Source organism: Nicotiana tabacum, chromosome 10, assembly GCF_000715075.1.
Source record: "Nicotiana tabacum cultivar K326 chromosome 10, ASM71507v2, whole genome shotgun sequence".
Classification (NCBI taxonomy): Eukaryota; Viridiplantae; Streptophyta; class Magnoliopsida; order Solanales; family Solanaceae; genus Nicotiana; species Nicotiana tabacum.
In genome coordinates this window covers 162,611,763-162,637,186 of record NC_134089.1, presented here as the reverse complement: position 1 = coordinate 162,637,186, position 25,424 = coordinate 162,611,763, and the positions used below count along the sequence as shown (strand labels likewise).

General features: G+C 38.2%; 2 protein-coding genes and 1 pseudogene across 2 annotated transcripts; 2 read left to right on the top strand and 1 right to left on the bottom strand.

The window, feature by feature from the left end:
* The first annotated feature begins 6,436 nt into the window (after nt 1–6,436).
* Nucleotides 6,437–8,384, top strand: LOC107782544 (anthocyanidin 3-O-glucosyltransferase 2-like). The gene has a single exon (XM_016603425.2). The coding sequence runs from the start codon at nt 6,795–6,797 to the stop codon at nt 8,271–8,273; it is 1,479 nt and encodes a 492-aa protein (XP_016458911.2). The 5' UTR covers nt 6,437–6,794; the 3' UTR covers nt 8,274–8,384.
* A 1,658-nt stretch (nt 8,385–10,042) lies between these two features.
* LOC142165504 (secreted RxLR effector protein 161-like) lies at nt 10,043–10,834 on the bottom strand. Its single transcript, XM_075224042.1, has one exon. The coding sequence runs from the start codon at nt 10,832–10,834 to the stop codon at nt 10,043–10,045; it is 792 nt and encodes a 263-aa protein (XP_075080143.1).
* A 5,886-nt stretch (nt 10,835–16,720) lies between these two features.
* Nucleotides 16,721–18,852, top strand: LOC107805041 (UDP-glycosyltransferase 71E1-like; annotated as a pseudogene).
* Nucleotides 18,853–25,424: the final 6,572 nt, after the last annotated feature.

The window sequence follows — 25,424 nt, the reverse complement described above, 5'->3', positions numbered from 1 at the left end:
GAACTCCTGTGTAAATTCCTCTTGAAAAGTGCTCCCCAAGCTTCTTCCCATTTTGAAAAAAGATGAAAAATGGCTAAATTTCGCGAAGGCAAGAATTTATATGTTCTGCCCAGTGATTTCCGCATTTGCGACATGTGGTCCCGCTTCTGCGGAGCCAAGGTCGCACCTGCGACATTTCATTAAAGAAGGACTTTTCGCACCTGCGACTACCTTACCGCAGATGCGGTGCCGCTTCTTCGATTACCTGACCGCATCTGCGGTCGTCTCCCTTTTTGCCTCAAACTGCTTCTGCGACCTCTGAGCCGCTTCTGTGGCGCCGCACTTGCGGAACCCAAACCGCAGGTGCGGTTATGACATAACCACCAGCTGAAGCTGCAACTCTAACTCCATAATCTTTTCGTCAACCATCTGAATTCATCCCGAGGCCTCCGGGACCTCAACCAAAGGCACCAACAAGTCACAAACCACTATCCAAACTTGTACCAATCCTTAAAATACCTAATACAACATCGAAACCTCGAATTAACCATGGATTTAAGCCTAAGAACTCCAAAATTTTCAAAATACGCTTTCAATCAAAAAGTCTATCAAATCTCGTCCGAATGACCTGAAAAATTGCACACACGTCACATTCAACACTACGGAGCTACTCCAACTTCTGGAATTCCATTCCGACCCTCAGATCAAAATTTCACTATCGGACCGGAAACTTCAAAAATTCAACTTTCGGCATTTCAAGCCTAAATTAGCTACGAACCTTCAAAACACAATCTGAACACGCCCCTAAACCAGAAATCACGTAACGGAACTAGCGGAACCATCGGATTTCTATTCCGAGGCCGTTTTCACACTGTTCCGACTACGGTCAACTTTCTAACACTTAAGCTCTCATTTAGGGACTAAGTGTCCCAAAACTCCGCGAGACTCAAAACCGAACGTCCCGACAAAATCAAAATAGCAGAAATAAACTCGGGAAAAGCATTTAATAGGGGATCGGGGCGTTAATTCTTAAGACGACCGGCCGGTCGTCACATAAACGATTTACATAAACTTACCCTTTTCAAAGTGAAAGAGAAAACATTAACCTTATACACTGTTGTGATTCGCTGGGCGTATCAGCATATGTGTGTTACTTTTCCAAGAGCTACATACAAAGAAGGAAGGTATATCAATTAATTTTAATAACCATATCACAGGTGATACTTTCAGAAAATGAAGCATGATTATCAGTGGCGAAGCCAGAAATTTTCTCTAGGGTGTTCAAACTTGAAATAAGTAAAAAAAATAATCCGACAAAGGGTGTTCAATATATATTATGTACCTCTAAAATCTAATATTTTACCTATATAAACAGTGTGATTTTCCGATAAAAGATGATCAGTTGACCACCCTAACCCAAGTGTACCTTCGCCCCTGATGATGACATTGATATGCCCTACTTCTTCTTCAGTATTTATGCATTGTCCACAAGCAGATATCGGCAAAATATACAAAGCAAGTACGAAGAAGAAAATAAGGTGAATGATGGGGTGGTCAGATGAACAGTGTGCAAATATTGTGACTAATTAACCCCTCTTCACCATTAACATGGCCTAATACAGTATGGAGGAATATGATTTCATTCATTTATAGTATGAGAGAAATAGAAGGAGGAGTTACACATTTTTATATCAAATGAATTTAATCTCCTTTAATTAACTAATGCACCATTTCGTATCATGGAATGACAGCCCTTTAATTGAGCAATGAAGGCCTTAATTGAGTAATGGCCGTTTCACACAATGAAATGCCATCCACTTTAATTGGGTAATGCACCGTTGCTTTAACTATTGAACCGTTTCATACCACGGAATGCGGAAGTGGTGCACTGCATCATAGATGGCCTGAAATTGAGTGCTTTATTCTTACAATACAAGGGGGAAATAGGGAGAAAAAGAGGGGAAAAAAAGATAAATAAGTTTCTTGGCCAAAGAGAGAGGTGCCAAGTCACCTTTTCTATTTTCTCATATATATAGTCAAATATCTCTGTAATAGCCTCATTTATTCCGAATATTTTTGGGTGTTATAGCGAAGTGCTGTTATAGAGAACATCTATTATATCATAATTTAAAAATTGGTTCCGAAAAATTTAGTTTTAATAGTGAGATGTTATTAAACATGGCGACTCATATAACCCCTACCATAACGACCTACTGTTGGGGCATGGGCAACAGAGAAATGGCCCTGACTCTCGAGACCTCTTGGCCTCCCTCTTCTCTCTCTCTCCCTAGCATGCATACCCTCAATCTGACAGCTACAGTAGGGGCGCGGGTGCCTGATCATCTCGTATAGCACGTGTCCTCACCATCTGTGAGAGAATAGAAGACAAAAGTTTAGAATCGTGATGTCAAAATATCGCACACAAGGAAATCAAATGAAGTGGAGTTTTCCTAACAGTTACATAGCCTCTCGTAGATAGGTACAAACGTCTCAGTACCGAACTGCGAGACTCTAATAAACCGGCTTGTGATTTATGACTCCTATGAACCTAGAGCTCTAATACCAACTTGTCACGACCCCAGTTCGCCCTCTGTGAACTGTCGTGATGGCTCCTAGTCTCTACGACTAGGTAAGCCTAACAAATGCGGAACATAAACGAAACTTGTGGAAGAAATAATCAAAAACCAAAATAACTGAATGGAAACAATAGTTATAATGCCGCTCGGCATATACAACACAACATTCTCAAAACCAAGTACACTATCCCAAAATGCGGAAACTCACGGAAACACAAGCCTTTGGAATATCTAACAGTCTAACTCCAGAATATCTAACAAGAAAGACAATACAAAAGGGCAATGTTTAACAGCTAGAATAGAAAGGTACTCCTCGGTCTACGGACGCGGCAGATGTACTTCGAAGCCTCTAGAGTAGTCATCTCCCTCAAAGATGGTAGGCTTGAGTAGCGGTACATGGATCTGCACATGAAAAACATGCGCAAAAAGGGCATGAGTACACCACATCGGTACTCAGTAAGTGCCAAGCCTAACCTCGGTTGGGTAGTGACAAGGAAGGTCAGGGCCCTAATGAGGTTAAATACAATATAAACAGTATAGAACATAACAATATAAATAAGTATAGTAGTAAAATAACACAGGATGTACAGGACAACAACAACTATACAGAAACAAGGAAAACACGGAAAGGAAATACAGCTCAGCACCAATAATAACGATCGGGGATCTCCCAGGATACCGTCCTGTAGTCCCATGTGTACATATCTAATGGATCTCCCGGGATCCCGTCCCATAGTCCAACTCATAATGCGCGGGGATCTACCGGAATCCTGTTCCATAGTCCCAAATGTAAATACCCAGTATTGGGGAATCTACTAGGTGCATTCCCGTAGTTCCATATAACTGTGTAGTGGGATAGACCGGAATCCTACATCCGTAGTCCCAAAATAAACAGACAAGGGGGAGCTATCGGAATCCCACATCCGTAGTCACAAAATAAATACACAACAACAACAGAAAAATATACAGAAATGACAAAACTTCATATTAAGGCAACAAGTGATTCTAGCCTAGCATGCTGCACAGAATTCAGGTAAGGCAGGTTGAGCAAATAAAACAATTAAGTCACTTAGACATGCTTTCCTAAGCTAACAGCATGCTTAATAGTGCTAGTAATAGAGACAGGAAAGGAAATATACTAGTAATTACTTAAAGAAAACCGGATTTCCAATAATTAGCACAAGTACGCACTCGTCACCTCACGTACAAGTCATTTCAATTACCAAATATACCAATCCTTAGGGGAAAGTTCCCCACACAAGGTTAGACAAGCCACTTATCCCGAACCGACTCAAAATCAACACGAGACCACGTTCTTGCCACGAGTGCCCGACTCCAAATGGCCCAAATCTATTCAGTTCAATTGCATAATGTAAATAACACTTCAAGTAACTGATTCTACAATTAAATTCTAAGCTAATACGCGGAATTTATGTAAAATGACCAAAATGCCCTCGGGCCCACGTCTCGGAATCGGGTAAAATTTATATTTCCAGAAACCTCGCACTCTCACGAGTTCAGTTATATCAAAATTACCAAAATCGAACCTCAATTTGTCCCTCAAATCATCTCAAATGTGTCTAATTAGACAGGCCCTAACCCCAATTACCACTGATTTTCCTTAATTTTTCATGCTTAAATTGATAAAAATCATTCCAATAACGAGTTTAGGGACTAAAGACCTTATCCCAATGAACTCCTCTATAAATTCCTCTTGAAAAGTGCTCCCCAAGCTTCTTCCCGTTTTGAAAAAAAGATGAAAAATGGCTAAATTTCGCGAAGGCAAGAATTCATATGTTCTGCCAGCAATTTCCGCATTTGCGGCCCTGGGTCCGCATCTGCGGTCCCGCTTCTGCGGAGCCAAGGTCGCACCTGCGATATTTCATTAAAGAAGGACTTTTCGCACATGCGACTACCTTACCGCAGATGCGGTGCTGCTTCTTCGGTTACCTGAACGCATCTGCGATCGACTCCCTTTTTGCCTCAAACCGCTTCTGCGGCCTCTGAGCCGCTTCTGCGGCGCCGCACCTGCGGAACCCAAACCGCATGTGCGGTTATGATAGAACCAGCAGCTGAATCTGCAACTCTAACTCCAAAATCTTTCCGTCAACCATCCAAATTCATCCCGAGGCCTTCGGGACCTCAACCAAAGGCACCAACAAGTCACAAACCACTATCCAAACTTGTACCAATCCTTAAAACACCTAAAATAACATCGAAACCTTGAATTAACCATGGATTTAAGCCTAAGAACTCCATAATTCTCAAAATACGCTTTCGATCATAAAGTCTATCTAACCTCGTCCGAATGACCTGAAATTTTGCACACACATCACATTCAACACTACGGAGCTACTCCAACTTCTGGAATTCTATTCCGACCCTCGGATCAAAATCTCACTATCGGACCGGAAACTTCAAAAATTCAACTTTCGACATTTCAAGCCTAAATTAGCTACGGACCTCCAAAACACAATCCGAACACGCCCCTAAACCAGAAATCACCTAACGGAGCTAACGGAACTGTCGGATTTCCATTCCGAGGACGTCTTCACACTGTTCCAACTACAGTCAACTTTCCAACACTTAAGCTCTCATTTAGGGACTAAGTGTCCCAAAACTCCACAAAACTCAAAACCGAACGTCCTGGCAAATCAAAATAGCAGAAATAAACTCGGGGAAAACAGTTAATAGGGGATTGGGCCGTTAATTCTTAAGATGACCAACCGGGTCATCACAACAAAGATTTACATAAACTTACCCTTTTCAAAGTGAAAGAAAAAACATTAACCTTATACACTCGTTGTGATTCGCTGGGCGTATCAGCATATGTGTGTTACTTTTCCAAGAGCTACATACAAAGAAGGAAGGTATATCAATTAATTTTAATAACCATATCACAGGTGATACTTTCAGAAAATGAAGCATGATGATCAGTGGCGAGTCAGGAATTTTCTCAAGGATGTTCAAATTTGAAATAAATAAAAAAAAAAATTCGACAGAGGGTATTCAATACATGTTATGTACCTCTAAAGTTTAATATTTTACCTATATAAACAGTATAATTTTTCAATAAAGGGTGGTCAGTTGACCATCCTAACCCAATTGTGCCTTCGCCCCTGATGATGACATTGATATGCCCTACTTCTTCTTCAGTATTTATGCATTGTCCACAAGCAGATATCGACAAAATATACAAAGCAAGTACGAAGAAGAAAATAAGGTGAAAGATGGGGTGGTGAGATGAACAGTGTGCAAATATTGTGACTAATTAACCCCTCTTCACCATTAACATGGCCTAATACAGTATGGAGGAATATGATTTCATTCATTTATAGTATGAGAGAAATAGAAGGAGGAGTTACACATTTTTATATCAAATGAATTTAATCTCCTTTAATTAACTAATGCACCATTTCGTATCATGGAATGACAGCCCTTTAATTGAGCAATGAAGGCCTTAATTGAGTAATGGCCGTTTCACACAATGAAATGCCATCCACTTTAATTGGGTAATGCACCGTTGCTTTAACTATTGAACCGTTTCATACCACGGAATGCGGAAGTGGTGCACTGCATCATAGATGGCCTGAAATTGAGTGCTTTATTCTTACAATACAAGGGGAATATAGGGAGAAAAAGAGGGGGAAAAAAGATAAATAGGTTTCTTGGCCCAAGGGAGAGGTGCCAAGTCACTTTTTCTATTTTCTCGTATATATATATATATATAGTCAAATCTCTCTGTAATAGTCTTGTTTATTCCGAATATTTTTGGGTGTTATAGCGAAGTGCTGTTATAGAGAACATCTATTATAACATAACTTAAAAATTGGTTTTGAAAAAATTTAGTTTTAATAGTGAGATGTTATTATATAGCGATGATGTTATAGAAAGGTCCGATTAATTATTAAAATCAATCTAATTACTTATATTAATACCATGAGACCATTAGTATATGAAACTTACTTTTTTTTTAAGAAAGAAAACTTTATATAAAAATAGAAGACTTTATAAAAAGCTATCTTTTTGTTGGAATAAAGGTTGAGTAAAAGGATTGATATTTTAGAAAATTTTGCTGTTTTTATTGGGGGCAACGCGCTGACTCATGCGCTCTATGCTCAATCTAATTGGGAAGTAAAAACAAAGACAGCATTCGCGAAAACCAATGATATATCTACAAAAGAAGAAGAAAAAAGCAGAAAGTTAAAACCAAAACCAAAACCAGCACCTGCAGTTAATATGGAGAAATTAGCAGAAGTGATTCTGATCCCATCTCCGGCAATGGGCCATATTGCTCAGATGCTAGAGTTAGCAAAACTCTTTTTCCATCAAAATCATCATCTCACAATCACTGTCCTTATTATGAAACTCCCTGATTACATTGACGCCGTCAGTGGACCTTTCGTTGACTCTGTAGCTGCTTCATCCTCCTCTGATCGCCTTCGATTTGTTCACTTACCAGCAGCTGATCCAACACCAGAGTGGGGTTCCAAAACTCGAGGACATTTCGTCTACAGATTAGTACAAAGCCAAAGATCTCACATCAAGGATTTCTTAATATCTCAACGCTCTAGTAAAACACTCGCTGGTTTTGTTGTTGACATGTTATGCACTCCGTTTATGGATGTAGCTGACGAGTTTAAGATCCCCAGCTACGTGTTTTTCACTTCCCCAGCTGCTTTTCTTGGACTAATGCTTCATTTCCAGTTTCTTGAAGATGAGTGTCAACAAGATGTTTCTTTGTTCAAGAACACTGATAGTAGTAATCTCTTATCATTTCCCAGTTACGCGTACCCTGTTCCTCCTAGTGTATTGCCAATGGTCCTAGTCGATAGAGACACATGGCTAGGGAGATTCCTCGATTTCGCTCGTGGATATAGAAAAGCCAAAGGCATTATTATCAACACTTTTGCTGAATTAGAAATCCATCAATTAGATGCTTATAAGAAAAACAACTGTAACATGTCAAGATCTAAACAGGATCAGGTTCCACTACCACCTATTTATCCAATTGGTCCAATTTTGAACCAGTCAAAATCCAAGTCAGAGTCAGAGGAGGCAGAAATAACAAATTGGCTTGATCAACAGCCAACAAAATCAGTTGTGCTAATATGTTTTGGGAGCCAAGGGAGTTTACCACTGGACCAAGTGAAACAGATCGCTTTAGCTTTGGACAACTGTGGCTGCAGATTCTTGTGGTCTTTACGTCAACCCCCACAAAGCAATAATGCGCAATTCCCCGGAGAATACACGAGCTATTCCGAAATCTTACCAGAAGGATTTCTTGATCGGACAGAGATAAAAGGGAAAGTAGTAGGATGGGTCCCGCAACTGAAGGTTTTGTCCCACGAGGCAATCGGGGGATTCGTGTCACATTGTGGTTGGAATTCAATACTCGAAAGTATATGGTGTGGGGTGCCTATAGCAACATGGCCATTGCATTCGGAACAGCAAGTGAATGCGTTTCAGTTAGTGAAAGAAGTAGGAGTTGCAGTGGATATCACTTTGGATTACTGCGAAAGGAATAAAGATCAGCCAATGGTAACTGCAGACGCCATAGAAAAACGGATTAAAGAATTGATGGAAATTAATACAGCAGTAAGAGAAAAGGCAAAGGAGATGAAGGAGAAGAGCAGGGCTAGCGTAATCGAAGGTGGATCGTCATACTTGTCCCTCGGCAAACTCATAGATGAACTACTGAAAAATGCAGCTTTGTAACTTCCAAAATTACCAAAAATGAGGTAAAGTTTCAGTAAGAAAGACCTTTCAGTTAGTAATAAAATTGGATTTCCCACTAAGAGTTGAAATAAATTATCTTCTACTCAGTTTATAGATCCTTGTATTTATCACTATTTAATCATATTATCTTGTTATATTCTCTTTTAATTTTTGAAGAATATTGAGAGGTTAGAATTAAATTGAGACAATAATTAAATTGTTGTTAAGCTTCTTATCCTACTTAGTCCTACATTTATTTATATACCAACTTGTTAATCTTGTATAAAGACAAGTTCAGATCATCTATTCTTTTGAAATCTGTTGGCAAGGAACTTTTTAATGTCAACTATACATATTCAACATTTGGACAAAATCAGTCGATCGATGAATAAAATAGGCCAACTAGCTACACAGTCAATATACTAAACATATTTTACAAAAGTTGATTTGAGACTTTGAGGATAAGATTGATGGAATATATACCACAGCGGAAGCAATAACAGAATCTTATTCACATGTAATCTAAACAACTAGCACGTATGGAGATTTTAGGATTACCTCTTGAAGCGTAAACACAACAAATCTAGGTCGTTCTCCAGTTCCTCAGTTGAAAACACACTAGCAGATTTCCACAGTCTTCTACTGTGTTACCCAAACAATAACCGAAAAAGAGAGAATTTTGGGTGGGCAAAATTCTAGTAGAAACCGCAGTCAGAATCATGTAAAAAACGTCCAGCCCTTATATCCATATATATAGCTGCGTTTTTTAGGTCAAAACCGTTTTCAAAACCTGTTAGGTTTAATTAAGTAACAGTTTCCACTATTTTCTATTATTTAGGCACAGTAGGGACCACAGAATTTAATTAACAAGGCTTCCTATTATGATATTAATTTCGAAATTCTGAAACTAATTTCCATCATAATAAATTACGAATTATTCCACTAAAAATTCGTAATTGCACTCCTTAGTTCAATTTCGAAATTCTTCCATAAAACCTTATTTAACTCCTCATGTTAAGATTCAGATACTAATCAATCAAATTAAATTACTGACCATTTAATTTATTGATTACTTCCTTTAGACTTACACTTAACTTATTTTATGTGTCGGATACAAAATCCACCGGCCGGGTTTACACATGAAAACTTATAAGCTTTCATAAAGGAGTATCATCAATCTCAAAATTGAGACATGGATTCCATCAACTAATTATTACTTCGCCAATGTATATCATTGTTATCCAATTTACCAGGCTTATTGACTCGCGAAAGAATCTCGCCTTTTAATAAATCAAAACAACAAGTGACATACACAGCTAATAATAATTATATCAGGATTAAGAGTATAAGTACATTAAATGGACTAGATAAATTATTTTATAAAGTCAGTATAAAATACTCATCTCTACTTGATCCGTTCAATACATACAAAATGTACTAGCACAAGAAGTTGGAATTAAACCATTCCCATAATCAAGATAAATTATATTTAATCTTGTGCTACAATCATTCCGATGATTTGTCCAATTCCATCATTAGATTGTGAACATTAACTTTTATGTCTTACAAGAACCGATGATTTAATCTTCCGTGTATAAGCTAAACTCTATACACTAAATCATCTACTATGTAAGCAATGAACGCACAAACCAACACATGATCTATTTAAAATGAAACTTTATTGAATTTAAACAAGTAAATAAATAATTGTTCATAAAGAATACTATAACGATACGCATGGCTTATAGTATATTCTAACAATCTCCCACTTAGACTAATAACCATGCGTCTACAATTTTGACACTCATTCCTTCTACATGCTTATCAAAAGTCTTCTGTGGTAAGCTCTTAGTAAACGGATCTGCCAAGTTGTTCTCTGACGCAATCTTGGTGACCACTACATCCCCTCTCTGCACTATATCACGAATTAAATGATATTTACGCTCAATGTGCTTTGCCCTCTTATGGCTTCGTGGCTCCTTTGAATTTGCAACCGCACCACTATTATCACAGTAAAGCGTAATTGGTGCTTGAATCGAAGGAACCACACCCAACTCTCTCAGGAAGTTACCGAGCCAAACTGCCTCTTTGGCTGCCTCAGAGGCTGCCACATATTCGGCTTCCATGGTGGAATCAGCAACACAAGTTTGCTTGATACTCCTCCAACTTATGGCTCCACCTCCAAGAGTAAACACATTACCTGAGGTAGACTTTCTAGAATCTCTGTCTGATTGGAAATCCGAATCAGTATACCCAATAGGTACCAGGTCATCCGATTGGTAGATCAACATGTAATCCCTAGTCCTTTTCAGGTACTTGATTATATGTTTAACCGCCGTCCAATGCTCTTTCCCAGGATTAGACTGAAATCTGCTAACAACGCCAACGGCAAAGCAGATATCAGGCCTAGTGCATAACATAGCATACATGAGGCTCCCCACAGCTGATGCATAAGGGACCGCCTTTATCTTTTCTATCTCTTCATCAGTCTTAGGATAATGATCTTTAGATAGAGAAATTCCATGTCTGAAAGGAAGGAATCCTTTCTTGGAATCATGCATGCTAAACCTGGAGAGTATTGTATCAATATAAAGACATTGGGACAAGCCTAATATCCTTTTCTTGCGATCTCGCAAGAGTTTGATCCCAATGATATGAGCCGCTTCTCCCAAATCTTTCATATCAAAATGTGTGGACAACCACTGCTTAACTGAATTCAACATGCCCACATTATTTCCTATGAGCAGTATGTCATCTACATATAAGATCAAAAATGCCACTTAGTCCCCATCCCACTTTTTGTATACACAAGATTCGTTAAGACACTGATCAAAACCAAAAGTTTTAATTGCCTTATCAAAACAAGTGTTCCATGCCCTAGATGCCTGTTTTAGTCCATAAATGGACCTTTTAAGCTTACACAACATGTGCTCTTTGCCACTTTCCATAAAACCGTCTGGTTGCATCATATAGATGCACTCATCAAGACTTCCATTAAGGAAAGCTGTCTTGACATCCATTTGCCAAATCTCATAATCATAATGAGCAGCAATGGATAAGAGAATCCTTATAGACTTAAGCATGGCTACCGGCGAGAAGGTTTCCTCATAGTCAATCCCTTCTTTCTGAGTAAACCCTTTCGCTACAAGCCTTGCTTTAAAAGTTTGTACTTTTCCGTCTACACCTCTCTTTTTCTTATAGATCCATTTGCATCTAATGGGTTTAACCCCATCAGTTGGTTCTACAAGATCCCAAACCTGATTAGAGTATATAGACTCCATCTCTGATTTCATAGCAGCAACCCACTTATCGGCATCCTTATTATGTAGTGCTTGGTCGTAATTGACAGGTTCGGAGGTAGGCTCCTCGGGGATCCTATCATATGATTCTCCCAAGAGCGTGTAACGAATTGGCTGTCTTATTTCTCTCCCACTACGACTACGCACTACATCAGTTGCAACTACATCACGTTGATTTTGTGGTTGAACCACAACATCATCAGGAACCTGAGTCTCCATGCTATCCACAGGGATATCAACGACTTCTTCCTGTTGTGCAGTCTGCTCAACATGACTCCCACTACTTTGTGGTAGTATGACTGCGGGCACTTGTTCTTGTGGTACATTAAGTCTATTGACATTTCTCCCACTACTAAAGTGCAATGGTATGTCAAAATCGACTTCCGGGGTTTGGATATGGTCGTTTTGATTTTCAGATGACTGAGTTTCCATTCCTTTGCTGAGTTCCTGTAAAACGAGTTTACTTCTAGGAACATGGTTCATCAAATAGTCCTCTTCTAGAAACTTGGCATTTGTGCTAACAATTACCTTTTTCTCTTTAGGACAATAGAATAAACCACCTTTCGTCCCTTTTGGATAACCTATAAACACGCATACATCCGTTATTGCCTCCAATTTATCCGTTTTCCCCTTTAGCACATGTGCCGGACAACCCCAAACTCGAATATGCAGCAGACTAGGCTTGCGCCCAGTCCACAATTCTGTAGGGGTCAAGGGTACTGACTTTGAAGGAACTAAGTTCAGAACATAATTCGCCGTTTCTAAGGCATGTCCCCAAAAAGACGAAGGCAAATCAGAATAACTCATCATTGATCTAACCATTTCCATAAGAGTCCTATTTCTTCTTTCAGCTACACCATTTTGTTGTGGAGTTCCAGGTGCAGATAATCGAGATGTAATTCCACATTCTGATAAATAACCAATAAAGTCTGTAGAGAGGTACTCCCCACCACGATCAGATCGTAGTGTCTTGATATGTTTATTATGTCGCTTTTCAGTCTCAGTCTTGAATTCTTTGAACTTTTCAAAACATTTAGACTTTCGACGCAACAAATAAATATATCCATATTTTGAGTAATCATCTGTGAAAGTCACAAAATACTCAAAACCACCTCTTGCTTGGACATTCATTGGACCACACAAATCAGAATGAATTAATTCTAATTTATCACTTGCCCGATTTCCTTTTGAGGGGAAATTTCGTTTTGTCATTTTCCCTTCTAAACAAGATTCACAAGTTGGTAGTGCCTCCACTTTCAATGAACTTAAAGGTCCATCCTTGACCAACCTGGAAATTCTGTTCAGATTTATATGACCCAAACGCAAGTGCCATAAATATGTTTCACTCAATTCAGAAGAACGTTTTCTCTTGCTTGGTAAATCAACATTATTCAGTTCTTTAGGTGGTGACGGTTTAGGAATAGAGTCAACAACAAAAAGACCATTAATCAATGTAGCCGAAGAGAGATAACGCTTATTATGAGTAATAACACATTTATCAACGTCATGACAATTAAAATCATAACCATCTCTCATAGCGCTAGAAACCGAAATTAAATTCCTTCTAACGGAAGGTACATATAATGTGTCTTTTAAAGCTAAAACTCTACCACTACCAAACGAAATACTAATATTTCCTAATGCTAAAGCTGGGGCTGCTGAACCGTTTGCTTGATAAACATTGATTTCTCCTTTACTTAGTCGCCGCGTTACCTGAAACCCCTGCAAATAAGTACAGATATGATTAGTGGCTACCGAATCTACACACCATGACATGGTAGAAACAGCCGCTAAAAATGTTTCAACGACAAGTAGATGTAAATCACCTGGTTTATTTTTCAGCTTGGCCAGATAAGTTGGACACTGCTTCTTATGATGCCCGGGCTGCTTGCAGTGATAACACTTGCCCTTAGCCTTTTTCACACCAGCAGTCGCGCCACCAACAGAGGGTTTTTGAGCCTTTTTCTTTTTCTGCCCGCCTCTCGGCTTAGAAGAAGAACCTGCCTCAAAATTCAATGCCACGGGAGGAGCTTGGGACTTGATAATAGTCTCTGCCGACTGCAGCTCATTCAACAATTTCGCAAGGGACAAATCCATTTTGTTCATGTTATAATTCAGGCGAAATTGCTGAAAACTGTCAGGCAAAGTCTGCAGGATCATTTCAACCTGCGTGTCCTTATTAATGTTAGCTCCAAGGACCTCCAGTTCATTCAGAAGACTCATCATCTTCAGAACATGGTCCCTGACCGATGAACCTTCAACCATTTTGGTATTCAGAAGGGCTTTCATGGCAGTCTGCTTAGCCGCACGATTCTGATCTCCGAACATTTCTTTGAGATTTTCCAGAATGTCATAAGCAGACTCCAACGACTGATGCTGATGTTGCAGAACATTCGACATGGATGCCAAAATGTAACACCGCGCCATCTCATCATCCTTAATCCATTTCTGGTAAGCCTTCTGTTCATCATCTGTGGCATCATCTCCAGGTTTTTCTGGACACACCTCATCGAGCACAAATTTGTACTCTTCAGCAATTAGAACAATATCCAAATTTCGTTTCCAATCAACATAATTTGGACCCTCAAGTTTGTTTTGGGTAAGAATGGCAGTAAGGGGATTAAAAGCAGTCATTGTTAATCTGGGAGACATTAAATATTTAAATAGATCAAATCAGTTTGTATTATGAACATTAAAATTCAAAACACATTATATATATACAATCTATGCACCTTGAACAACAAATTTCGATGGGAAAGAAGCTATTCTTGCAATATACATATATAATGACAGATTTTCACTCCATAAACTTAAACATGTCATACTCAGATGGAGAGTAAACTGTTAATTTAAGCCAAGTGAATATCAACATTCAACATATATTAGTCTAATTGAACCAACATGCATACTCAGATGGAGAGTAAATACAAATAATCAATGACTAGTATAACATAGTGATTATTCATAATATTTTTATCCGATATGGAAGAAGACCTACGTCAACGTGTAAAAACATTATATCACTGATTTTTTTAAGCCCGGGGACCAAGGGAATTGATCCCCACAATTTCTGGAATTAAAAACAACTAAAATTGTTTTTTTTCAGAATTTTAGAAAAACAGCAAAAACACCATCTAAACGACCCCGAACGCCCAAAAAACGACTTCAGTCATGAGAAATCCATGTGTATTGCTCACTGGGACGTTTCGCATGGACCTGCCAAGTTTCAGGTCAGTCGGAGTCCGTCAACTTTTTGACCTCCGATTTTCTGCCCTAATTCAGCAAAACGTGTTTTTCCGTTTTACATGATAAAATTCAATTTCCAGATTATTCTAACTCAACATCACCAATATTAAAAGGATACATCAAGTTTTCAGAATAATCAACACAACCCATAACAGATAATCACACCAAAAAACAGTGCAGGTTTTCAGAAAAACAAACTTTGCATGTAATTCAAAACTTGCATATAGAACATGATATTAATCCTTATGGTTTATCATAATTATTTAATTAGACGTGAGTAAGCTCTGATACCAATTGATGGAATATATACCACAGCGGAAGCAATAACAGAATCTTATTCACGTGTAATCTAAACAACTAGCACGTATGGAGATTTTAGGATTACTTCTTGAAGCGTAAACACAACAAATCTAGGTCGTTCTCCAGTTCCTCAGTTGAAAACACACTAGCAGATTTCCACAGTCTTCTACTGTGTTACCCAAACAATAACCGAAAAAGAGAGAATTTTGGGTGGGCAAAATTCTAGTAGAAACCGCAGTCAGAATCTTGTAAAAAATGTCCAGCCCTTATATCCATATATATAGCTGCGTTTTTAGGTCAAAACCGTTTTCAAAACCTGTTAGGTTTCCTTCTCCCACTAAGGGACGGTTTCCACGTTTTCTTTCCCACTAAGTAACAGTTTCCACTATTTTCTATTATTTAGGCACAATAGGGACCACAGAATTTAATTAACAAGGCTTCCTATTATGATATTAATTTCGAAATTCTGAAACTAATTTCCATCATAATAAATTACGAATTATTCCACTAAAAATTCGTAATTGCACTCCTTAGTTCAATTTCGAAATTCTTCCATAAAACCTTATTTAACTCCTCATGTTAAGATTCAGATACTAATCAATCAAATTAAATTACTGACTCTATTTAATTTATTGATTACTTCCTTTAGACTTACACTTAACTTATTTCATGTGTCGGATACAAAATCCACCGGCCAGGTTTACACATGAAAACTTATAAGCTTTCATAAAGGAGTATCATCAATCTCAAAATTGAGACATGGATTCCATCAACTAATTATTACTTCGCCAATGTATATCATTGTTATCCAATTTACCAGGCTTATTGACTCGCGAAAGAATCTCGCCTTTTAATAAATCAAAACAACAAGTGACATACACAGCTAATAATAATTATATCAGGATTAAGAGTATAAGTACATTAAATGGACTAGATAAATTATTTTATAAAGTCAGTATAAAATACTCATCTCTACTTGATCCGTTCAATACATACAAAATGTACTAGCACAAGAAGTTGGAATTAAACCATTCACATAATCAAGATAAATTATATTTAATCTTGTGCTACAATCATTCCGATGATTTGTCCAATTCCATCATTAGATTGTGAACATTAACTTTTATGTCTTACAAGAACCGATGATTTAATCTTCCGTGTATAAGCTAAACTCTATACACTAAATCATCTACTATGTAAGCAATGGACGCACAAACCAACACATGATCTATTTAAAATGAAACTTTATTGAATTTAAACAAGTAAATAAATAATTGTTCATAAAGAATACTATAACAATACGCATGGCTTATAGTATATTCTAACAATCTCCCACTTAGACTAATAACCATGCGTCTACAATTTTGACACTCATTCCTTCTACATGCTTATCAAAAGTCTTCTGTGGTAAGCTCTTAGTAAACGGATCTGCCAAGTTGTTCTCTGACGCAATCTTGGTGACCACTACATCCCCTCTCTGCACTATATCACGAATTAAATGATATTTACGCTCAATGTGCTTTGCCCTCTTATGGCTTCGTGGCTCCTTTGAATTTGCAACCGCACCACTATTATCACAGTAAAGCGTAATTGGTACTTGTACTCTATTCACTTAAAAAGCAGAAACCAAATCTCATACCATAATCACCCCCACCAAAGTTCTACTCTAGCAAAAGAAAATCCAACATGACAACGAAAGCAGAGTTGGTTTTCATTCCTGCGCCGGGAGCAGGCCATCTCATCTCCGCCGTAGAAATCGCAAAACTAATTCTTGACAGAGATGAGAGGCTCTGCATCTCTGTCCTCATCATGAAGTTTCCCGTGGACTTCGGGAGTCAACCCTACATCGAATCCCTCTCTTCTACAACCCGCTTGCAGTTGTCGACATCACACTAGACGAGAAAACTGTTGCTGAATTCTTGTCAAATAAGGAAACTTTCTTCATAGATTTCATTCGAGGTCACAAACAAAAAGTAAATGACTTTGTTAATAACATGAGCTCTAATTCTCGGCTCGTGGGCTTCGTTCTTGATATGTTCCACACCCCAATGATAGACGTGGCCAATGAATTTTCTGTTCCAAGTTACATTTTCTTCACCTCAAGTGCTGCTTTCCTTGCCCTCTCCTTTCATTTTGAGTCCCTAAAAAAAATCATCATATAGACACGTCTAAGTTCATGAATTCCGATGAGGAATTGGCAATCCCTGGTTTTAAAAACCTGTATCCTGCAAAACTTTTGCCTAGGTTGACAATAGATCAAACAGCTACGACGAAATTTTTCTTCGAATGCATAAGTCGTATTAAAGAGACTAGTGGTATTATGGTCAATACGTTCGTCGAGCTAGAACCTTTTGCTCTTCAATCTCTTTTAGATTTGAAGATAGTTCCGCAAATTTATCCAGTTGGTCCTATGGCGAATTTTAAGGAGGGCGGTCACGGTAGAAACAACCAATCCGAAACAGAAAGCATTATCAAATGGTTGGATGAGCAACCAAAGTCCTCTGTCGTGTTTTTGTGCTTTGGAAGTTTGGCATGCTTCGAACCTGAACAGGTCAAAGAAATTGCGATTGCAATGGAGTGTAGCGGTTACAGATTCTTGTGGTCTTTACGAAGACCTCCACCAAAAGGGAAAATGGAGCTGCCGAGTAATTATGAGAATTTTGATCAAGTGCTACCAGAAGGATTTATCGAAAGGACAAATGGGGTGGGGAAAGTGATAGGATGGGCACCTCAAGTAGCAGTACTATCTCATCCAACAGTGGGCGGATTTGTATCTCATTGTGGATGGAATTCTGTTGTAGAAAGCTTCTGCTTTGGGATCCTATGGCCACTTGGCCCCACTTCGCTGACCAGCAGATGAATGCGTTTTCGTTGGTTAAAGAATTGGGGCTGGCAGTGGAGATTCGAATAGATTATTTCAACGATTTCGAGGGGACATATGAGCCTGATGGCATAGTGCGTGCAAAGGAAATCGAGAGTGGGATAGGGCAGCTGATGGAGGATTGTAGCAAGAATGAAGTTAGGAGAAAGGCAAAGGAAATGAAAGAGGAGCAGCGCAACAATGAAGGAGGGTGGTTCGTCCTATGTATCTCTTGGGCTTCTAATTGAGGATGTCATTAGTAACATTTCTTGATTATTTTCTTCCACAAGCACCAGTGGCTGCTCTCACGGGCGGATCTATTTAGAGGAGAGGGGTGGTATGCCATCTGGTCGCTCGGATAGAATTTCATGCACAAATGGCCCTAGGTGCCATGGTCAAAGTAGCCTTAGCCAAGCCCAATACCCAAGATTGTGTCACGACCCAAACCGAAGGGCCGCGACGGGCATCCGGTGCCTTACTCAACCGAGTACCAACGTAACATATCTTTCTTATCATATTATCATGAGTAAAACATAAGGGAATACTCAACATATAAAGACCCAACATGATATACAAACTTATATATGTGACATACGGGCTTATAAGGCCGACATGACCATTAGTAAACTCGAAACATAGGCCGACAAAGCCATACAAGTATCCATACACCTGACATCTATCTACAAGCCTCTAAGAGTACATAAAATCATAAAGGCTGAGACAGGGCCCCGCCATACCAATCAATACATATCCAAAGCATACTGACCAAATAGGCAACTCCGGAGCAAGTGGAGTGCACCAACACCTTCGCTGAGCTTTGTTCTCCACCTGCTACTTGACCTAATACTTGAATGGATTCCCTTGTTCTTCAGATAGGCGCCTGCAACTGATGTTAACATAAAATTTGAAATAAATTCCCTTGTTCTCTAGGTGGGTGCCTGTAACTTAAACTTGAAATGGATTCCCTTGTTCTCCAGGTGAGCGCCTGATGCTGACTTAAAATTTGAAATAAATTCCCTTGTTTTCCAGGTGGACGCCTGCAACTTAAACTTGAAATGAATTCCCTTGTTCTCCAAGTGGGCGCCTTATACTGACTTAAAATTTGAAATAAATTTCCTTGTTTTCCAGGTGGGCGCCTGCAACTTAAACTTGAAATGAATTCCCTTGTTCTCCAGGTGGGCGCCTGCAACTTAAACTTGAAATAAATTCCATTGTTCTCCAGGTGGGCGCTTGCAACTTAAACGTGAAATGGATTCCCTTGTTCTCCAGGTGGGCACCTGCAACTTAAACTTGAAATGGATTCCCTTGTTCTCCAGGTGGGTGCCTGCTACTTGACTTGAAATGAATTTCCTTATTTTCCAGGTGGGCGCCTGACATTACAATAAAACAGACAAAACAAAAGAAACTTTTCTGACCCAATTCGGTACCGGGAACATCTGTGAGTGTTAATCAAATCATGTTATGCAAAAGAACTTCTAAGTATTTAAAAGCTAAATCCCATTATCCGGGAGGGCCTCAAAAACTAAAATTAAATCCCATCTTAAGAGTGAAATCTTGAAAGCTAAATTCTACTTCCTAAAGGTAAAGCTTGCGCTAAATCTCATTATCTATGAGGGTCCTAAAAACTTAAAACTAAATTCCATTATCTAGGAGGGTCCTAAAAACTTAAAACTAAATCCCAATAACCAGGAGGGTCCTGACAAACTTGAAACTAAATCCCATTATCTAGGAGGGTCTTGAGAATTTTAAATTAAATTCCATTATCAGGAGGGCCCCGAGAACTTACGATTGAACCTATCTGGCGCACGCTTTCTCATGAAGATTCCTGTAGAACAAACGCAATCCTGCCCCTGTTTTAATTAAAGAAATCTTATCAGTTTTGAAATGTGGCGGTTAATTTTCGGCATTCCTGTTGAAGGAGGTGGCCTTTCCACTACCATGCTTTTGTTCTGATTGGCTGTTTTCGAACTAGCAAAGAATTGTTTGAACTTCTGATTGAACCTCAACCATAGAACCCTAAATGAACCGAGTGTCTCACACTCATCCTGCTATTTTACATTTCTGTCATTCCAATTTGAACCTCTATATTCCCTTAAAATTTACGAAACCACTTGACCACTTGAACTCCCACTAACACCTTATTTCTCATTTTGAATCATGTTATTTCTGGTATGCTTTGGCCACACTTTACTTTATGCAATTGAAAGTTGGTAATAAGCTTTGAAATCCTTTCTTGCTTGCTTAACAAGGCTAACATTGAAAAAGACTTAGAGAAGTAGACCCAAAAGAAAACGAAGCAAAGTGACTTCGAGTAACAAAGACAAAGGAAATTTTAGACAGAGATGACTATTTGAGGATGAATGGAAAAGAGACTTATCTGAGTAAAGCAGCTGGCTCCAATGATCATGACATGTATTTCGGATTAATCAGCCCAGGCCATTCACCTAGTCATATTTCATTTTGTGCCCCATCTTCATACTTTGAAAACCGGGATTTTCCATAATCCAATCCCTCTGCAAAGTCACAAGCCTCATTCGACTTGTAGTGCCCTGATGAGTTTTCACCAACAAACCTCTCTCATTTGTTCATCTCTCGACTCACTGTCGCCTTACGGTTCCCGCGATGATTTTCACCAATAAGACTCTCTCATTTTAGTTTTCTCTTAGCTTTACATCGCTTTACGGTATCCGTAAGGGTTTTCACCAATAAAACTTTCTCATTTATTCATTTTTCCTTGTGTAGAACGGAGTGTTGCCCATGATGCGAACCATACATCTATCTTGCTTGACTTGGCATTTCTCAAGGATTGATTAGAAGATATTTCTTTGGAGTGGAGTGTGGGCTTTTGGGCGGGATTAGAAAGAAAAGGCGGCATACCGGATTAAAAATAAGAGGGTTCAAAATTACAACTTTTGGAATCAGGTCTTTTGCAAAACCACAACTTCTGCCCCAATTTCTTTGAGCCTGAGGAATTTTGGATTTTTATTTTGATGGGACCGAATCGTGAGGTTGCCTACGTATCCTTAAAAGGAATCAGGTCGAACGTAGTTCAAGACATAAGAGTTGCTTTGTTTTTGTTACTTTTCTTTTTTTTCTTTTTTTTTTCTTTTCTTTCTTTTGCTTTACTTTTTTTTCATTTTTCCATTTTCTTTTTTTTTTATATTCCTAAACTCTAACGTTCGATTCCAAAAGAGGGGTATGAAAGAAAATAAATAAGGCTCAAAAGGGGTAACAAAGGATAAAAGTGTTTAGTAGCTGAATAAAATGCTTTCGTCATTCCAATCTTCGAAACACGCCAAATACAAACAATACAATTTGAAGACAAACCAAAGAAATCATACATAATATCTCTTGACTGCATCAAAATTGACAACCATATCTACGCATTTGCCTTCTATATCTGTTAAATACAAAGCATCATTGGGCAACACTCTCGTTACAATGAACGGCCCCTGCCAGTTTGGGGCGAACTTGCCTTTAGCTTCAGCCTGATGTGGAAGGATGTGTTTCAATATTTGCTGACCACTTCAAATTTTCGGGGGCGCACCTTCTTGTTGTATGCTCTTATCATTCTCTTCTGATACAATTGACCTTGACATACTGCCGCCAGTATTTTCTCATTAATCAGACTTAACTGCTCCAATCGGGTTTTAACCCACTCATCATCGTCAATTTTAGCTTTAGCAACAATTCGAATGGATGGAATCTCGACTTTCGCGGGTATAACTGCTTCGGTCTCATATACCAGCAAATAAGGAGTTGCACCTACTAAAGTGCAAATAGTAGTGCGATAACCCAGCAAAGCAAAAGGTAACTTTTCATGCCATTGCCTAGAACCTTGCACCATCTTTCGAAGTATCTTCTTTATGTTCTTGTTGGCCGCCTCAACAGCTCCATTTGCCTTGGGGCGATGTGAGCACCTAATTTTTGCCCTACATGAAAATAACTCCTAAAAAATAAACCAAAAATGATTATAAGGGATTTTAGAAGTTTTTCTTTATTTAGTTGCATTTCATGCATTTTAATATTTTAAAATCATCATAAAAATGTCACTTTTTAAATTCATGTCATTTTAAGTCCAATTTGCATGTAGGAATTAATTTTATTAGAAAAAATCAGAAAAATAGTCATTTTTACATATTTAGCTTTTAGTCTTGAGAAAGTAGTGTTTTTATTTACTTTTAAGTTAATTAGTTGTTTTAATAAATAATTTTTTTTAACTTTTACAAATTAGATTGATTTAAGATTAATTTAGGATTTTATTAGATTTTAAAATCAAAGAAAAAGAAAAATGAAAGAGGAAAAAAAAAAGATTTTGATTTAGTCTTCCTACCCCAAAGTTAATTAGCCCAAATTTATGACCCAAATCCCTTCAAGACCAAAACATTCAGCCCATACCCATTCCCCATTTGACCTAACCTAATTCATACCCCTATAATTTTCTACCCCTATAAAATAATGCTAACTCCAAAAAAACAAAAGGACCTAAGACTAAAAGGAAACAAAAACGGCAGCAGCATTTGGTAAAAGGGAAGAACGAAGGCAATCTTTCATTGGATTCCTAAATTCCAAAGTGAAGAATGGACAAGAAAAACCATGGCAGGGAAAACAACAAAAAATGAAATAGAAAGAGAATAAAGAGAGTGGAACGGATTGGAAGTTTACTCTTTCTCCGTAGCTAGATTTTAACTTCTTCCACCACTTTAGAACACCCATTTTTAGATTCTTGCTTTTCTCATCATATATAGATACAAACACCTACCTCCTTAATCCAAAATTGAAAATCAATTAGCCTTCCATTCGGTTCGAGTTTTTTTTTGGTTGCTCAGATTTGAGTGACAATTTCAGAGTTTAAAGTTTCGAGATAGGAATTGAGTCGACGAAGTGCTATTTGAGGTCTCTGGCTTTCCGTGGTTCGAGCCCAACATTCGATTTTAGAATTTCGGAATTTTGTTCAACAAATTAAGGTCCATCTCTCAAACTTGTTCTTGACTTCATACATTATTGTTAATTTTAATAAATGTTAAATCAAGTCTATGCTTATTTTGTGACTAGCTAAATATTTATGTCATGTTCAAGATAGCTCTAACCTAAATGCCATGATATTTGAGTTTGTTAAAAATTATTTTTTTAAAAAAAAAATTCCGTGTATTGTTGTAATGTGAATATAACTAGCTTTGGAGTGGAGATTGTGTTGCACTTCTGAGAATATTCCTTTTTATTAGTAATAGTTAACCGGAAACACAAAGAGCATAAAAGGGCATTATGCCTAATATCTTACCGTGCCACAAATACTATGGAAGGAACAAGCTCTCCTATTACAAATATAAAGTAATTAAAGCTATCATATCTCTTCCTAACTAATCCATAAGCTGAATGCATATAGTAGTAGAAGGAAGTGGCAGGAGACAAGCATATAAATATGGTGGACAATAAAGCCAAACGAAAAAAAGGAAGCCAAGCATATACAGAGATTAAGATTTTTTTTAAATCTGTTTCACTTAGGAAAAATTCAAATACGCTAGTTCCTTTAGGCGCGATTAATAAACCATTGTGATTATGGGTACGGTTCCCGTGACATAATTATGATACCTAATTCCAAAATTCGGGGATTCATTTCATGTAACCCGATTATAACAACTTCGAATAATAAAATCCTTTGAAATAAATTGAGGTGTGCCATGCCAAATAAAACCCCTAAGCCCATGGCCCTCACAAAACTAGTTAACTTTTTTTTATAGAAAATTTGAGGTGTGCCATCAATTAAATTCTCCATGACCCTCACAAAACTTCTTATTAATTTGAACCTTCGTAGTTGCTTTACGCGAGTCTTTTAAATAATTCAATCATAGCTACGGGTATGGTTCCCGTGACGTAGTTATGATTTTTTTTAAATTCCGGGTGTACATTTCATGTAACCCAATTTCAATTCCTCAACAATGTTAAATAGAACATGTTGCGAACCGCGGGTGCATTTCATGTAGCGGGGTTCAAGGCGTGTTTTAAATAACATTGAATTTTCCTAAAAAGTGATTTTAACATAATTAAAAGCGGTTATAAAGTTAAAAGCACACAATAGGTTAAAACATGTAATAAATCGGATAATAGGCAAATTTTAATAGTTTAAGCGATCGTGCTAGAATCACGGAACCCGGGAATGTCTAACACCTTCTCCCGGGTTAACATAATTCCTTATCTAGAATTTCTGGTTCGCAGATTATAAAATAAAAGTCGAATTTCCTCGATTTGGGATTTAAAAATAAACCGGTGACTTGGGACACCAAATGAACCATCCCAAGTGGCGACTCTGGTTATAAAAATAATATCATTTCGAATAATGTCACTTTAATTGGAAAAACTCCCTTATATACCCCCTCGGGGTGTAAAAAGGAGGTGTGACAGGTGATATGGAGTGGAATTTCGATGCATAATCTTGAACTGTTGGCATACCTCTTTCATCAGATGACTATTGAGATTAGCCGCATTGTCCATGATGATTACCTTAGGGATTCCGAACTGGCAAATGAGATTTGAATGCACAAAATCCACTACTGCCTTCTTGGTCATAGATTTGAAAGTCACAACTTCGACCTACTTGGTGAAGTAATCGATGGCCACCAGAATAAACCTGTGCCCATTCGATGTTGCTGGCTCAATTGGTCCAATAAAATCCATGGCCCAAGTAACAAAGGGCCAAGGTGCGGACATTGTATGCAACTCAGATGGCGGAGCATGAATCAGATTATCATGTACCTGGTATTGATGACATTTGCGTACAAAGGTGATGCAATATCGTTCCATGGTGAGCCAATAATACCATGCTCAAAGAATTTTCTTTGCCAAAATATATCCGCTCATATGCAGCGCCTGCAAACTCCAGAATGAACTTCGGCCATGATGGTCGGAACTTGTTTAGCATCTATGCACCTCATCAATCCAAGATCTGGAGTTCTCTTGTATAAGACTCCCCCGCTCAAGAAAAATCCACTAGCCAAGCATCGAATCGTTCTCTTTTGATCACCCGTGACCTGTACCAGATACACCCCCATCTTGATGTATTCCCGGATATCATGGAACCAAGGTTCACCATCAAGTTCCTCCTCAACAACATTACAATAGGCATGTTGATCACGAACTTGAATATGCATAGGGTCAACATAAGCCTATCCGGATGGTATAACATTGACGCCAGAGTAGCCAAGGCTTTTTAACCAAAAAATAGAATTTTAGTCAAAGCTAGAATTTAGAAGAACGCGGGTTACTGATAATCAAAAGAATATGTAGAAGAGAATAATTTGGAATAACCAGAATGTAATCAGGAGAAAAACAAGTGAATCAGAGTGTATTTCAATTGTGTTCTGTGTCCTTACAAAAGCATTCTCTCCTTTTTATAATGGTTTTTTTGGAGATATATGTATTGCTTTTGTCTTAATAAGGCAATTATGG